The sequence below is a fragment of the Ambystoma mexicanum genome, chromosome 2q (assembly GCF_040938575.1).
Source record: "Ambystoma mexicanum isolate Mex_15411 chromosome 2q, UKY_AmexF1_1, whole genome shotgun sequence".
NCBI classification, from domain to species: domain Eukaryota; kingdom Metazoa; phylum Chordata; class Amphibia; order Caudata; family Ambystomatidae; genus Ambystoma; species Ambystoma mexicanum.
This window is the reverse complement of record NC_090924.1, coordinates 399,667,715-399,686,210: the sequence shown is the minus strand read 5'-3', so window position 1 is coordinate 399,686,210 and position 18,496 is coordinate 399,667,715. Positions and strand designations below refer to the sequence as shown.

At 47.0% G+C, this 18,496-nt stretch overlaps 1 protein-coding gene across 1 annotated transcript in view; it reads left to right on the top strand.

The window, feature by feature from the left end:
- Positions 1–18,496, top strand: part of LOC138569443 (ER membrane protein complex subunit 3-like) — a 243,048-nt gene that overhangs the window by 113,328 nt on the left and 111,224 nt on the right. Inside the window, exon 6 of the mRNA XM_069647416.1 lies at positions 18,215–18,294. Within this exon, the coding sequence (XP_069503517.1) occupies positions 18,215–18,294 (80 nt within the window). The remainder of the gene's footprint in view (positions 1–18,214; positions 18,295–18,496) is intronic.

Genomic DNA, 18,496 nt, shown 5'->3' with positions numbered 1-18,496 from the left:
CCATCCAGACACTCGCAACAAGGAATGTGGATTGGGACAAGCACCCAGCCATTCTGTACTCCACAATGCTTTTATGCCAGTTTCGGGCTGGGCTGGGCTGTTGTCTTGTGTTACATACACCCATAACAGGAAATGTATATTGGTCACACACTCCATTCACCCAGGTCCCACCCCAAGGGTGTACCCACAACATAGTCATTGGGAAGGCTCCAGCTAGTCTGGCCTGGACTTCCCCCACATACCATATCCACCCAACAGCCAGTCAGGGGAAGGGATAGAGTCAGGGTTTCCCACGATTTTGGGAAAACCAGTTAACGGGCAATAGAAAGCAAAAGACCACAGGGGCCATCTTGTCTTCGATCAGGAATCGACTGATTCCAATGGCAGGGCCTGGGTATCCCAAAATGGACGATAATCAGAGCACCTGTCAAATTCAGCATGGAGCTGCTACCAGCCCATACCCTGCTGTGTGGGCGCCACACAGGTGCACAATAACAAACACTAGGGGTACAGGGTTGCACCCCCACCCATGGGTGCATTAAGGGTATCCCAAGGGCCTGTACACCAAACCAAAAAGAGGAAGAGCTGCACTGCCAGGAGACCCACATGGACTCCTGTGCAGAAAATAACAGAACACACATGATAAAAGGACAAGGGCATGGAGGCCCTGTACCTCCAATGCATTTACAGCATCACACTAAGCACTCCAAGAAACACTCCTCCAAGAGCCCCAATCCTAAAGATAAGTCAAATAAGGACAAGTCTACCGCTACTATTAGGGAAAAACACTGTCCCACAAGAAGAAGGTTCATTGGCAGAAGCCTTAAAGAACAAAGGCCAGTCCACACCCCAGGGCCATCCTACACCCCTAGGACAAGACTCCATCCCTCAGTACCCTGCTGTCATTCCCAGTTCAGCCCAATGGACTGCAGAAGACATAGACAGGGTCACGACTAGAATTACCTTTTAGGGCCAATTTCTTTGAAAAAAACCCACAGGCTTACCAGAACTTTGCAGTTACAGCTCCTACAACTGAGGCTTCCAGTTCCCAGCCCCCAGCTAAAAAAGCTTGACCGGAGTCTCTGCCTTTGTCAAGTACAGCCCAACCAGTACTAGGTGACCTGTATGATGTTCATACGGACTCGGAGGATGATGATGAAAACTACCAGCAGTCTGATCATTATTATGATGAGGATGTGGAGGAGGAAGTCTATACCCTGGCCTATCCAATTTATCAGGACTCACCAGTGGCCGATTCGCCAGTGGACAATCAGCCTCTCCACAAAGACATGCTAATTAAAGCAGCTGAACACTTTGGTATACAAACTCAACTAGACAAAGACTTCATTGAAGAGATTTTGGGGGACAAGAAGGCTGCCACCCACTTCATACCAACTTTACAATCTGTCCAAAGAAGGATTCAACCTTCCCTGGAGACACCAAATCAGACACAGGCAGTAAACCCGCAGGTAGAGAAACTTTTCCACCCAGTGCCATCTGACCCGCTCTATATCAGGGGCCAGCTTAAACTGGATTCGCTCGTGGTTGCCACAACCCGTAAAAGGGCAGGGACATCACTAGCCTCTTCATTCCACACTGTTGGCAAGTTATAATTGCCACAAGTGGGACAAAATAACTACTCCTAATAGCTTCTGCTCCCGAACCTCTAAAGTCTCTAAAGTCTCAACTAGCCCTGGTAGCAGCTGGCGGCAAAGCAGCTTCCAGCTGCATTCTTAAAAATAATCTAGATGCCGCAAATAATGCGGGCAGAATTATCGCTGTAGGGACCATAATCGAGCACCATGCTTGGCTACGCCAGTGTGGCTTTAAGCTAAACACCCAGGTTACGCTACTCAACATGCCGGTGGAACCGACAGTCTTATTCAGCAAAGCCATAGAAGATGCCCTAAAGTCAGCCAAAGAGGAATACGACACCCTGAAATCTCTGGGCATGCTGAAAACCACAAGGCCAGAGGGGCGGAAGCAATTTTTGCCGATTTTCATGGGCAAAATTCCAAACGGGCTTCGGTTACGGGCAGGGTCAAAATTCTTCCTGGAATAACAACCAGGGCCAAGCCTCACAGGGTTACCAAAGAGGCCAGCGCCCATCTCGCGGCCGGCGGAGGACCTCCACATCTAGAGGTGGAGGTACACCTCCTAATCATAAAGAAACAAATCAACAAATGAATGGGTCATCCTTCCTTACACCTACGTCTCACTTGTTAGTTTTCAGTAAAGTACACAACACACCTTGTTGGAGTTTATACAAAGTATGTGTATTCAAGGGTAAAGACCTACTGGTCTACAAGCACCCATCAATATAGTTATCCACTCTTACGACATAAAGCAAATATGTAACAATTTTACACAAACAGTTTGAGACACATTGGGACTCAAAAGTCAATACTATCAGGTTGGAACAGTATCAAGCCTACTGTTGTATGTGTCTCAACAGTGGTTATGATGGTGGTTACAACAGTGAAGCAAACCAAACATAAGAAGTTATCCATGTAACAACGTGTTGGCAAATAAACACTGCAATTCTGATTAAAAAAAAAAAACTGGTCTACACAAATGTGTTTCGGCCCTCGTTGACTGTAGTGCCATCCAATCTTGCAGGGGCCTTCATCAGGACGAAAGGAACTGCTCTGAGTGTGCTGCCTATAGGGTGAAACGGAATAGACAGGTGTCAGTACTGGGACATTTAAGGTATAAGTAAGAAGGTATAAGTAAGAATAGTTACTGATTTAGGTGTCTATACATTACTTTCTTATCATCTGGGTTCCTGGATAAAGGTCTTATTCTGGAAGCTGAAGAGAAGTAGACCACTGGACCTGAATCCGAAGAGGAAGAAAAGTTGGCTGTAACTGATTCCAGTGACCAGAGAGCCTGCTGTGTAACTGGAGCCTGTTAGAACACTTCCTTCCAAGTGACCTGGGGGATCCCAAAGACGACCCCTGCCCAGAAGCTGCTGAGTCCCACTAGTCTTGAGAAGACCTGCCCAACTAGCCATCCCTCAATGTGCTACGACTCTGTGCTGGCCTGCAAATCTCCAATACAAGAGGCCATCGAGCCTGAGTTAGGTGCATGGTTTTCTGAAGTCTGATTCTCTGTGAAACTTTGGCAGTCTCCTGCTGGACCTCCAGAGACACGATTAGAATCCCCGAAGTCCCCTGACCAGAGTGCTGGACTGAGAGAGTGAAGAGAATCTGACCATTGATCGCCATTCTTCATCTGGTTACTGTAAACCACAGAGCCGCGAAAAGCATTGAAGATTCTTTTGTTGGGAGCCTCTCCCGTCGACTGCTGCTGCAACTTCCCATCTAGTGTCTGTTTCTTTCTTCATCAGACCAAGAATCCAGGGACTGGGTCCTGTTCTGCTGCACCCCAACCCTCTGGAACAGGTATTCGGTAATGTTATCCCCATCTATATGTTCGCCATACATAATGTCGCCGGGAAAAGGTTGTGGGGACATTATATATGGTGACCATATATATATGCAGTCATGGGGTTGCAGGGGTGTCCCCCGCATGTTCATGTGATGATGTCCCTGCAAAAAACCGCAATTTCTTGGCGACTTTTTTTACAAGGCGACCTTTTTGTAGGGACCTTATCACATGAAACTGTGGAACACGCTGCCACCCAAGGTCAAAGAATACCCCTCCTATCTGTCCGTCTGCAAAAACATGAAAACACTTCTGTTTAACAAATATGGCTAATGACTCGCTTGAAAGGTGTCTATAAAAAAATCTGCCTTCTGTCACTCTGTTGCCACCGGCATGTCTCAAATTTACTGATTTAATGTAACTCTAGCGCTGTGATACCTCTGGGTCTTGGGTGTTGTCAACAAATGAAATAAACAAAATCTTGAAGGCGTCTGTCCAGATTCCAGAAGCTCTTCTTCTTTGCTGAGGTACTTTGATGACTTGGGTATTACTTACCTTAAGTCAGTGGTCTTCAAACTTTTTTTTTTTTTGGCCGGGGCCCCCCTGAGCAAAATTTGGGCAGGCCGGAACCCCCCAGAAATGCAAAATGGACAGTATGTATTGCACGCCATCACCTGCTCCCATCACAGTCGCTGGGCTCCCTCATCCCACTCCTACCCAGTCCCTGGTCTCTCCCCGCCCCATCACCCACCCTGGGCTCTCCGCACTCTGCTCCCACCACTATCCCATGGTTCTCGCCCATTGTGCCACTACATCCCGCACAATACAGCAAAGTACCAACAACCAGCAACGCCACCCCTGACCCAACAACCGGACCCAATGAAGAAACCACCACTAATCTTCATCCGAGTAGCATCACAGCAGAAACACCAATCAGCCCTGTTATCAACTTACTAGACCGCTTCAATGAAGAAGCAGCTCTCACCGTTCTTCAACCTACCAACATCAATGCGGAAACTCCACGAACAGGCAATTACAAACCCGAACAACAAATAACCTCAAAACAAAACCTCACCCAGAGAATCCACTGTAATCTAATAAACTCAAGGTCAATATCCAAACACTCAATGGAAATATACAACCTCCTGTCAGAAGGAGGCATAGACATCCTATTTGTAACCGAAACATGGCTAGACGACAACTACAAGATCACCCTCAACAACTGCCTGCCTGAAGACTTCAAATGCATCCAAACAAACAGTAAATCCAAAAGAGGGGGGGGGGACTAGCGATCATCCACAAAGAACAACTGGCCATCAAAATGGAAGATCCACTAAACATCGATAAATGCGAATCCTTAATACTACGACTTTCAGTAAACCACAAAACCAACCTGAAATTCATACTGATATACAGACCACCAACCTACGATGCGACTTTCGTAGACTCTTTCACGGAAGCAATCACTACCCTAGCCATCAAGTACAATCACCTGATCATCCTCGGAGATTTCAACATCTGGTTCAGTGAAGAAACCACAACCACACAAAAATCCTTAACCGCCCAACTAGCAGCCATGAACCTACAACAACTAGTCAAGGGAGCAACCCACTCAGCAGGGCACACACTTGACGCAATCTTCGCCAACAAGGATCTCATCACCACGGCACCCCCAATTCAAATACTTTGGAGCGACCACCTCATTATTCCGTTCATAATCACAACGGCCGCTCCGACAAAAAAGCAACAAGAAAAGCAACCCATCATGATGAAAAGAAATTGGAGAACTATAAACTCCAATCTAACCGAGCTCCTAGAACTCAGCAAACCACAAGCAACAACCATGGAAGAAGCAGACCTAGACAAAAAAGTTGCCCTACTTCATACCTGGATCGCAACAACCCTTGACGACATCGCCAAAGAAAAGCCCTTCACCCCATCACGCAAGAAAACTACAGCAAAATGGTTCACCCCACTACTCAACGACATGAAAAGGAAATACTGAAAACTAGAATCTGAATGGAGGAACAACACCGCAAACAAATTGAAATACCTACAACAGATCCGCGCATATAAAAAGAAACACAAAAAGCAAAGAAGAAATACTACAACAACCGAATCTTCAGAGCACCAAACGCTCAAAAAGAACTATTCAAAATCATAAACGAAATAAAAAACCCACCGGCCTACAACAGCACGCCAATTCCATCGACGAAACTTTGCGAGGACCTCGGAGACCACTTCAAAAACAAAATAACCTCCATCCAACACACCATACAAAATAGACCAAGCGTTCACAGCTCAAACCCCACCAACGCAGACAAGGAACACGCAAACAAGCTACGAAACTTCCCAGAAATAACAGTTGAGGCTTTCGTCAAACTGGTAAACCAAAGCAACAAATTGGGATCTCCAGATGACCCTTGTCCCCCGGACATATACAAAACAATTCTCAAGCAAGGAACCCCCATGGAATACCACAGGAACCTCCTCAACCTCTCAATCTCAACAGGCAAAGTACTGCAGGCCTTCAAATCGGCGTACATCAAACCACTACTCAAAGACACAACAGGAAACGTCGAAGACTTATCTAACTACAGACCCATCTCCAACATACCCTACATAGCCAAACTACTAGTAACGTACGTCTACCAAATAACCCAAGAATTCATAGAAGAGCGCTGCGTACTAGACCAGGCACAAGTTGGCTTCAGACCTATGAGAGGAACAGAATCGGCTCTCCTCTAAATACGGGACGACCTTAAAACAAACGCCGACTCAGACAACAGCACCGTCCTGATTCTCCTTGATCTGTCTGCGGTCTTCGACACTGTCAACCACGCCATCCTCATAAAGAGAGTAGGAGGACTAGGGATAACAGACACTGCCCTACTATGGATCAAATCCTTCCTAACAAACAGAACAGAAACAATATGGATGAAACCTTGTAAATCCAAACCCAGTGTCTCCACGTGCGGAGTACCACAAGGATCATCCTTCTCCCCGCTTCTATTCAACATCTACATGTACCTATTAATCAAACTCATCAAAAAACACGGCCTCACATGCTACAACTAGGCCGACGATACTCAAATAATCTTCAACATACAAGACACCAGAGAAGAAAACACCACACTAGAGAACTGCCTTTGTCATATTCAACTGGATGAACCTCAACCATCTCGAAATCAGCCCAGGCAAAACGGAGATGATTGTTTCAAAAAAGGGAGGAGACATCAACTACATCCCCTGGCCAAGAGAGCTCGGCAGCACACCAGAACCAGCATCAACTGTAAAAAACCTAGGGGTCCTCACGGATAACAACCTCACTCTGGAGGCGCAAGTAAACTCGGTAATCAAGAAATGTTTCTTCCTCCTGCGAGCAGCAAAAAGGATCCTACCGTTCCTGTCATTCGCCAACAAAACACTTTCCATCATCGCTTGATCATGACCAGAGTGGACTAGGCCAATAGCCTATAGCTGGGCATACCCGAACGACTTCCAAAAAAACTGCAACGCATACAAAATGCAGCAGCCAGACTCCTCCTCAAGCTACCCAGAAGAGAACACATCACTCCCGCGCTAAAAATACTACACTGGCTACCACTGAAACGGCGAATAAAATTCAAGGCCATGTGCATCACGCACAGAGCAATACACAACCAAGGTGCAGAATTCCTAAGCGACAAACTACGCCTACACCAACAGACAAGAACACTAAGATCAAGCACCGACATACGCCTAGAACCAAAACCCTACCACAGAAAAAAACTCGGAGGATAGTCTTTCTCTCACCAGGCACCCAAAATCTGGAATGACCTACCTAAGAATATACGGAATACAATAAACCACCTAGCATTCAGGAAACTCCTCAAATCATGGCTCTTCAAGGCATAACCACAACGGAGACGCACTAGAATGCCCAGACATCAAAACAATGATGGAAATAACTCCAACCTCGACCACTCTCAAATTGGACAAACACTCAAACCAAAGAACCAACCACTCGACAGAGCATAAGACATCATACAAAATAGCCACAAAGGAAGGCTGCAGAGACTGACCACATACCTAGACCCACACGAAAGCCCAATTGACTCCCCCACTGGTACGTACCGGACGAACATATCCAGACCGACAGACGCATCTAGATAGACGTTGGCCTGCGTCGCATCTGGATAGGATAGATTAAAGGATAACATGCCCGCACTTAGAAGAAACGTGAATGCTAACATGTGCCACACCTAGAGTTGTGAATGGCGGCCTGTGTGGCGCTCGGATGGAGTTGTGAATGTTAGCATGCCCACAACTGGACGGGTCTCTGGACACTGGCCTGCGCCGCGTCTGGGTGGGAGTGTGAGTGTTGGCATGACCACGCCTGGATGGAGTGCTGGGCGTTGGCCTGCGCCCCGTCTGGATGGGATGTGGAGGCCGACAGGTGCCGCACTCGGACAGAGCTGTGAATGTTAGGGTAAAGGTCAGGTAACCCACTAACCAATATAAGCTCAAACTCTGCATACTTATCTCACTCAAAAAAACTCACACAACCATCTCTCGCACAACAAGCCGCACTTCTTCACCTTACTAACCCATCCCACCTTTATCGTTTACAATTCCACCTGAGCGCCTGGGGACCAATTCCGTTGGTGACGGTGTGCGGTACAAATACCTTTAACATTTAACATAGTCCCTGTGTTCCCCCCCATCCCGTTCCCAACACAGTCTGAGGGCCAGTGGCGGCTGGTGAGTTTTTAAGTGGAGGGGCATAACTATTTCCCCCAAAAATGCCATAGCGACCGAGCATAGTGAGGAGCCCGAACCAATAAAAGGGGATCGGGGGGGGTTTGCCCCTGTGAATTATTTTTAAAATAATGGGTTAAAATGTTTCATTGTAGAGCATACTTTTAACAAAAAAATGGGTAAATAGCCAAACAGTTTGCAATTGGTGCTGGGGGGGCCAAGAGGGCAGGCATGACATTTTTTACTGGACATCTATGATAGATGTCGAGTAAAAAGATAACATCCCTGTCCCCTGGGCCCCACTCGGCCTAACGTAATCAACATGATTATGTGTGTATGCAAGGCGTTGCACTTTCATACAGCAATCACTCTATCATTCACACGAGCAGCCATCACCATACACTCACTCATAACATAGCATACACGCATCCATACACATGTTTAAATAAAAAAAAGAACATAAAAGTACCTTCTGCATTGGCCTGCGTGTGGGTGCTGAAACGCCCTGCTCCAGGCTGCTCTGTCCGTATGTGCGAGGTGGTGCAGGAGCTCCCCCTCGGACATACAGACATGCAGTGCCCCAGCCAGCATTTCCAATGAGCTATGCAATGCTGGCGAAGCAAAACGCCCCAGCACTTACATAGCTCAGTGAGCATGTGCGGCTGGGGAACTAAACTGAACTGTCAAAGGGAAACAGTGTTTCCCTTTGACAGTTCAGCCAGTCCAGGAGCACTCCATCAGCTGGAAAAAGCAGCTGAGGGAGTGCCCACTGTTTCACTGGGCTGACTCCTTAGCTCCTCCATAATGGGTGAGGGGCCACTGGGTGGGCGCCCCCTCGCCATTATGGATGAGCCGCCAGGCTCCAACTGGCCTATAGGGCAATGCCTGTACCAAAAATGTAAAATGCTAGTGTGGGCCAGTCAAAATGGGCCACCATTTTGGCCAATGTGGACCAGTTTGATGAGTTACTTTACTATGCAGTTAGTAATTTTGACCATTGTTGCTGAATTTATCACAATTTACTTACATTGTAACACAAGGCACCCCCTTGGGTACTATTGAAACAGTGGGCCTCATTACAACCCTAACCCTGGCGGTAGCTGTGCCGGTAAAACCGGCACGGCTGCCGCCAGAGTTGCATCCGGGTCTGGCACCCGCGAATGGGCAATTACCGGGTCATGACGAGTTAGGCGGACCTGATAATTGCCCTTTCGCGGGTGCCGGTACCGGTAGATCCCCATTCCCATTTGAGCCCCATAGGGCTCAAATGGGAATGGGGAGCTCGGATGCACCGGCACCGTTACTAATGGTGCCGCTGCATCCGACGAGCTGTGCTTGCGGGTGGCACTCTGCCTGCCAGGTCAGACCTGGCGGGCTGTCAGGCACCCGCAAGCACAACCCGTACTATGGAGGTACTTTAGCAACGGTGCCGGTAGCTTACCGGCACCGTTGTTACCGTACCACCATAGTTGTAATGAGGCCCAGTCTGTGACTAAAGGAATGAATATCCATTTACAACTGCAGGACACTTTTTCATTGTTGCCTGAGACAGTTTCATGCTTCAGCCCGACCATGTGAGCCACCCCTGCCCATTTCTTCCAATCTGAAAAAAAATAAAAAATATCTTCTTTTTTTTTTACATTTCATGCTGAGCTCTCAGGGCCCCCCAGGGATGCACCCGCGGACCCCTGGGGGCCGCGCCCCCACAGTTTGAATACCGCTGCCTTAAGTCTTGTGTCGATCCTGTGTGGCTGAGCAGTTGATTTGTGTGCATTTAGGGAGCCTTCTCGGAAGTCCCTGAACACCTTATACTAGCTTCGAAGTCTGTACTTAATTGCTGAAGGAGAAATCTGCTGGAACTTTATACAACTATACCTTAGGCAATACAGAATCTCCAACTCTTAATATAAGACTTCACTGCATCTGACCCTCATCCTGAACTGCCTACTGCTGGCTCCTAGACTTAAATTCCCTCTTTTCCCTCTGAGATAACATATGCCCTAGAAGGGAAGGGCTTTAAAAATATAAGCCTTTTTCTTGGAAAGATCACACAAGTGTACGTACCTGTACATGTCTTAAGTGTGTTACTTTGATTCCTAAACTGAATAAGTTACAAAGTGTACTAAAGTTTTAACTTACCTTTGAGCTTCTTGTTGCCACTCTAAAAAGTATAAAGAGATATTTACTTGCCTCTGAATTATGTTTCAACCTTCTAGACATTAATTGAGTTGGTATTGTTTTACTATCCTGAAACTGAATGAGTGTGAAAGCTTACCAATAGGGTTTACTCACCTTGAATAGCTGTTGCCAATCTAAAAGTGTACCATTGGGGTTTGCTTACCCTGAACTGCTCGGTGAATTTCTAAAATAGTCTTCGAGTTCTTACTTATCCTAGAGTTGCATACTGCCCCTCTGAAAAGTCTGCTAGAATTCTATACTTGCCTTTGAACTCTGTTCTGAAATGTAATGCTAGTGTAACTGTATTCATTTGTGACAGAAGTATAAGCTACATATGTTGCAAGGTGTATACTTGTAACAGTGTGGGTATAACTAGGTGACTCCTTGGAAAGAGCCCACAGATCCCTACAGAAGTGGTCCCCACCAGGCTCATATCCACGTCCAATGATCGCAAATATCCTGAATTCCCGGGGACAGGGAAATAACACTCAAATATTCAATGGGGGGTGTGGAATGAAGAGAAACTACTTTAGGATCGTCATTTACCCAGATACAACGCGCAAGGAACTCCTTTGTGCCGATAAAGGCAAGGCTCAGAAAACTTAACCTCAAATGCATGTTGCTATATCTGTCTCGCCTTAAAGTGCTCTACAAAGGGAAGGCAATATTCCTGGAAACGCCTGCTGCAGCCAACATGTGCCTTGAGCACAATAACCTGACCGGAGATGAGGAACCCATCACATGAATGACTCTGCGATGGGTGGAGAGGGGGGGGGGCGCACTTAAACTGGAAGTTACCTCATGAAACTTCGATATGATAACCACTACATCTTATCACCACTGCATTTTCGTTTTGATTGCTGGTTCGGACGGGGAGTCCGCCGGGCCACAGGGACAGCGCACTAAAGCCCACCCTTCAAAAGACCAGTGCAGGCCTGCTGCCAGCGCATTACCCGCGCCAAATGACCTGGATAGGCCCAGATGGCGGGGTTGGGGGAGGGGGGCACCTGACCACTGCCAAGTTAGGGCAGCAGCTAGGAGCAGTTGTTTGTTAATATTGTTTGTTTTTCCGTTCACAATAGTGAATGATTGGGCAGTTGTGAAGTCTCCAAAAGAGGATAAGAGGGGTTTGGGGGATTGAGGGTCGAGGGATTGGGCCAGCTGGGTCAAGGCGCCCGGAGCACAGTGGATCTTTGTTATGCATCTGTCAGTGGGGGCGACGAGGGTAACGGCAGGATAACCCTGGGACTTGTCCTTAAACTAACATGGCAGCACAAATTAAGGTGTTAACGTGGAACGTACAGGGATCGGTCACTTATCTTTGCAGGAACAGAATTAAATCTTACTTAAATAGAAAGAAGGTAGGAATAGCCCTATTGCAAGAAACTCATCTAACAAAGGAATCCATGGCCAAACTACAAGAACACTTGGGGGGGGGGGGGGGGGGCAGGGGTTTCGAGCGGCATATTCCAAATACGCGAGGGGGGTGTTTACGTGGATGAGCCCTCAGATTCCTTTCAAACTAGTTAAGGCGTAAGTGGACCCAGAGGCCAGATATGTGATATTATGGGGATACATTGAGTAGATAGAAGCATGCATAGTGAACTCTTATTTTCCCAACTGTAACATCCCAGCCCATTTAGATCTAATGTATACCAAGATAACTCAGTATAGGAATGGCTTTTTCATTTGGGGTGGGGACTTTAATTGCGTATGTGATTTAGTCTTAGACCGGTCCACTCCCCCTTTGAACCGCTCGGCAACGGCCACCACTGCACTGAACTCAGTGATAGAGCGATTAGACCTAGCTGATATTTAGAGGGAGCTGCACCCAAAGGAGTGTGACTACTCTTACTGCTCATCCCCACATGGTCGTAAACAAGGATAGATCATATCTTCATAGGAAGAGGACATCTCCCCCACATGGAAACAGCACAATACTTGGGGTGATCTATCTCTGACCACTCGCCCCTGATGGTGGAATGGAGAATGACTGACCCAAACCCCCCCATCCCGCTATGGAGAATGCCCACTGAAGCATTGAAAGACCTGGCATTTAGAAACTACCTTTGGGATTCCCTGGAGAAATATGTCGAGGAGAATGTGGACAGTGTGGAACGGGCTGGCATGGTATGGGAGGCCCTGAAAGTGGTAATGCGTGGAGAAATTATAGCGAAAGCAGGTGGCATTAGGAGACTACTGTAGACAGAGCTAGAACAGCTAGAGGAGAAATCAAAACGATAGAATCCACCGCCCGAGGGACGCAACAAGAGGAAGACCCACTGAGTCGGATTAGGGGCGAATGTAAGGACACATGGGGCAGGCTAGCCAAGTTTGACTACGCTGCCAGAACCATTAGTGCACGCACGGAGGCAGACAGACCCGGCCACCTACTGGCATGGTTTTGTAAGAGGGAACACCCCAAACACCTAACGACTGCATTGAAAGAAACAGATGGAACCCTACGCCAGACACAAAAGGATATTAATGACTCTTTCAAACTGTTCTTCATCCAGTTGTATTTGCATGATACCCTAGTCCCCCCAGAAGAAATCCAAAACACACTTGAGGAAATTGGACTACCAAAATTATAGAGACCTCCTAGACGTGTTATCACCACTGAAGACATCACTGAGGCAATAAAATCTCTAGCCGCTTGCAAAACCCCAGGCAGCGATGGACTGCCTCCGAAGATTTATAAAATGTATGAATCGTCTCTCACACCACTACTACAAAAAGTATTTCAGGAAGCGTATGACTTGGGGATCCTGCCAGAGAGAATGAGGGAGACATTTGTGATCCCGATGCTTAAGCCCAGGAAACCTGTAGACGAGTAGGACTCCTACCGCCCACTTGCGATGCTCAACTATGACGTAAAGGTATTAACCACGATACTGGCGAAGCGACTCTCTAGATTGATAGGCGGGTTGGGGCACACTGTTACGCTCACCTGACTCCCACGGAGGCGCTGGCCTGGTTCGCGCTGCTGTGACCTCTTCTAAGGTGATGCGCAGGGTTCGGAAGACGGACTGGACCGGGCCCCCAAATCTGGCTTGTCTGGCTTGCAGAAGTATCCTTCTGTAGGCGAAAATAGGGGATTAACTGTCTGCGGGGTAATGCAATCGGCCTCCAACTTTCCCCTCTCACCCTCCTTGAAACCCTTCTGTGATTTCTCGTAGCGTCTCACCTTAGGGTCTGGAAGGACGAGCTCTCCATCCTGCTTCTGATGCAGGGGCGCGTTGGTATCCAGTTACTTCACTGGATTTTCGGATTGGTGAGAACCAAACTTGCTTGGCTTCCAGGTAAGTTTTTTTGATAAGAGGTTCCCCTTGTGTCCATGCATTAATGTACTAATGCTAGTGTCTTTTTCCCCATAGGGGCCGGGGTACGGAATGCCGGGGAACAGGCACGACCCGAGATGAGCGGTGAAATCCTTGTAGAAATCAGGTAAGTCTTTAATGAGTGTTTTTTGGTAATGTCTTTTCATTTGCTCATTAACGCTGATGTCTTTTTTTTCCCCTTAGGGGCCGGGGTCCGGAAATGCCAGGATGCGGCGCGGACCCGAAATGAAGAGGGAATGAATCAACAGGTAAGTCTTAACATGGAGATTTAGCTTTCCTTATTCCCTTCTCTCTCTCTCACCTTTTGTTCTGGTGTTTTTCTCCCTAGGCGCTGGGGCGTGACTGCGAATCCGGATGATCGCTGCTGAACATGGAGGCACCCTGTAAAGGTGAGTGGAATGCGGCGCTGCAGCGATCGACGCGATGAGCTTTTAAATTAAAGTCTTCCTTTTCAGGATTGTCGGCGAGATGTCTCCGGGATGCGGATTTAGCAGGTAAGGACTTTTCCTTCTTCTGTTCTCTCCTTCTCTTCCTTTGCAGGTGATCCAGGATGCTGGCAGGCGTGGCAGAAGTCAGACACGGTGAGCGTCCAGCTGCTAGATGCAGAACAACGCGAAGCACGTGTGGTTGTTCGGGTGGGGTTTAAATAGCCTTGGAAGAAGTTCCAGGTATGTATCCTTCCCCGACCACGCCCGGATGGTAAATTAGTCCCACAGGTAAAGTAGTTCCTTTCAGGCCTCAAGGAGGCCGGGATCCTGCAGCATGGTCTGCATCAGGTAAGTGCACCTTAGCATTCCCATAATGAGCCTGGCGCCTATGGCGCCAGGACACTGTCCAAAGGGCCCCTATATGGGGTTGCTGGGTCCTTCCTTGGGGACTGGATGTCCGCTTTCGGGGACGCCGGGCTTGAACCGGCTCCCCGGGAGCGGGCATCATGACACACACGGATCAAAGGGGCTTTGTGCCCGGCCGCAACACTACAGCGAATCTCCGTAGGCTCCAACACATTATGGCTCAGATGGACCAAGAGGATGGCTCCTACGCGTTACTATCACTGGACGCTACAAAAGCATTCGATTCCATTTACTGGGAATGACTTTTGGCGACCCTTGGAGAATTTGGATTTGGGGAGAGATGATTCATTAAATGGGTGGACATTTTATACACTAAACCTAGGGCAAGATTGAAGTCTGGGAGGTTTGTATCCTCGGCATGGGACATATGCAGAGGCACCAGGCAAGGTTGCCCATTATCCCCCATGCTCTACATACTGGGACTAGGACAAGTCGCCATTTACTTCAGGAAGCAATCTTTCGATGCAGGTATACAGGTGGGCGGAGTGAATCATATAATTTCACCATACGCGGACAACGTCCTCCTATATGTCAGGGACCCACATCTAAATGTGCCAACTATGTTGGAGGTTCTGGACAACTACTCTAGGTATTCCGTTCAGCAAACGAAAATCCTGTCTGTTCCCATTAGCAGGCCTGAGGGGTAGGAACATGATTTGCCTGAGGTAGGGATCCAGTGGCAACTAACCTCATTCATATATCTAGGTGTCAACATAATGCACACCCCAGAACTGATGCACAAACAACACAGGAGCTGCACTCCAGACCCTGCGTAAATCGATTAGCTTTTGGTCTAAACTTCCCTTATCTATGATGGGTAGGGCATCAATCATTTAAAATGATTGTTCTTCTCAGATTTCTTTATCACTTTCAAAATGTGTATTATTACATTAAGGCCCCCTTTTTTCGTCTGCTTGAAACAATCCTCTGTGGGTTCCTATGGGGGACGGGTAGACACAAGTTAGCACTGTACACACTGACACTACCCCACAGGGTAGGTGGTATTTAACTCCCAGATCTAGAGAGATATTACCTAGCGACACAACTTAGTTTTGTGGCCAGATAGCTGTCAGACGATGTCACAGGAGAGACCGCACTGCTGCAACTCCTGGTAACCCCATTCATAATAAAATAATAATAATTTGGTATTTATATAGTGCTACGAACCCTCAGGTATCTGAGCGCTGCTTATTATTACCCACGGTGTGTGGTGCTCATTTATCGACCTCGGAAGGATGAAAGGCTGAGTTTGGCCCTGCCGGGATTCGAACCTGCGTTAGCAGGCTCTGCACGGATGTCAAAGCGAGCGCTCTACTCGCTGTGCCACTTGACCAGCTCTTGCAGTTAAGAGAACTCATCTGGGCACCGCAACACCACCTAAGCAATGCACCCATGCTAGTGACCTTGGGAGGCGTATATGGCCAGAACCAAAGCATTCCTGCACCTAGAACACTCATACTCCACCAAGATCCCAATGATCTCTGACTTGTACAGGACCAGCACAGACCTAACTAATATTAGACTCTGGGAAAGGAAAGGGGTTTACATGTGGGGGGGCATCTATGAGGATGGCACCTTTCGAGATTTTGCTTCACTTCAATCCGTGGAGGGTGTGTCGGGAGGCCAATTCCTATAGTACCAGCAAGTCCAGAAAGTGGTGCAGGAAGTGGGACCTGTGGCCCGAGGAACCTGAGGCGAACCCCCTTGTGACGCTATTGTATAACCTGGGCGATGGATGGAAGCTGGTGTCTCAAATATACAGCCAGTTAATAGATAAACCTAACCCCCGAGGTACTGAACTGAAATCCAGATGGGAGACAGATCTGGGGCTGGAGATTGTGGACAAGGAATGGGAAAGGGCTCTAGTGTCCCCCAGAGAAGTGTCCAGAAATACTAGATTTCGATTAATGTAACAAAATGTATTGTATCGTACATACATGACCCCATACAGAGTAGCCAAGTTTAACAAGCAAGCCCGCCCCAAATGCACATGGTGCAATGCAGAGAAGGCAGACCTGCTACAGATGTTTTCGGAATGCTCCAGATTGCGGAGCCTTTGATCCAAGGTGGAGTAAACTTGTAAGAAGGCCGGAATGTCTTGATATGACTGGTCCCCTAAAGAATGTTTATTAGGAACTTATCCTAGACTGGCCAAGATAAAAACACATTGTAAAACTCATGGGCGTGGCATGTGTACTAACCAAACAAACCATTGCAATGGCGTGGAAACGGACAAAGGGCCCACAGTATACTGCATGCTACGGGGCGATGGAACGTTGGGTGGAAGCGGAAACGGAAACCAGGGCCTGGGAGGATAGTATCTCCAGATCTCCTGATGGCACTAGTGTGTCATTTGATGCATGGATGGCCCTGACATGGAGTATGTTTCATCCCTCTGATGATAAACCCCCTTGAACAAGAACTCATTGACAATCGAAAATTCAGCACCAGTAAAGACACTTGAGACACGGCACCCTGCTGACTTGGATGCGCCGCTGTTCCCCCTCTTCCCCCCCCTCTTTCCCTCACCACACACTGATGTACTGAGCTGGATCAATATCTCATACGGAGACAAATAAGGTTTGATTGTACAGTTATGTTTTATTAACGATCGAAGCACTATATGAGGACAAATTATATGCTACATATGTAACATTAAGAAATACAATAAAGAAATTTGAAAATAAATAACTAGGTGACTCCTGAATTTGAATAACACTGTAGGTTTATTATCATTAGGGTCTGCCTCCCTTGAATTACATTCTTTCTAAAAGTCTAATCCTGTTTTACTCCCAGTGAATAGCAGGTTGCCATTCTAAATGTGTATCATTAGGTTTACTCAACTTGAACTGCATATTGCTGCTCTAAATAAGGTTATACTTGGGTTTGCATACCAAAGTATTGTTGGTTTTTATAATAGTTTGTTCTAATATAGTTCTTAAAGTTCCAAAGATTTTTCTTTGCCTATATGTATATAAAATAAAACATTACTGTGACAATACATACGTGTATCAGTGTTCCTTTGGCCCATATGTATGCTACAATTTCTTTGTACTTATCTACAGCCCTCTCTACCACCTAAGATAAGCCTGGCTGCTCTGTCATTACTACCATTATCTCAGGTGGTACAGCCTTCTACTAAGAGTTGGAGATTCTTTATTGCCTATGGTATAGTTTTATAAAGCAGTGTCATCAACAGAAAGGGAGGAGGCAATAGATATTGGCTTGAGAGGTGCAAACAAAGTTTGTAGGGTAAATGACTATTTGTGGGAGTTTTTGCGAAAGAAGAGATTAGGTTAGTAAAGTAGAAGGAAATCCATTTTAACAGTGCGTCTGTACTATTGTTTTAAAGAACCCTATTTTTGATTAAACTTGGTTGGACGTTTGTTTGTACCACAGTTGCTATTGTTGTATCTGCTTCTGTGCTAGGTCACATCCCTCCTGAAGAGTATAATGTAAATTAGCGGCGAAGGAGTAGGGTAGATCTGTCGGGCTGTGCTTTTTTCAACTTTGCAATTGGGATCACTCCTAGTTTAGTAGTAGTGTAGGGCGAAGTAGGAGCCTTATCCACTACTCATACCTGTACTCCTGCAGAGCAGTAGCCAATTAGTCAGTGTGTTTGTACACATTGTGTGTGTGTTGTATTCAACTTCCTCGTTCACCATGATCTGTGACACCATCTACCTTCACCAAACCATGTGTCTTTCCTTTCAGGGTGAGTTCAGCCTCCTGGTACTTCCTGAATGTCTTTGGTCTCCGCAGTATGTACAACTTGATCCTGGGACAGGACAATGGTGAGTTCTGAGCAAGAGGGGAGTAAAGTAGAAGGGGTGGTTATTGCTATTCCAAATGGGGTCAAATGCATATCTGTTAGGGAGGTATTTCCACAGCCCTTTGGTGAGAATGATGAAGTGCTATCCGAAGCTGAAAACTGGGTGTCCACGGTTAGGAAAGATTTCTATTTTTGCAACTTTCTGTTAGGTAGAATCCCCATCG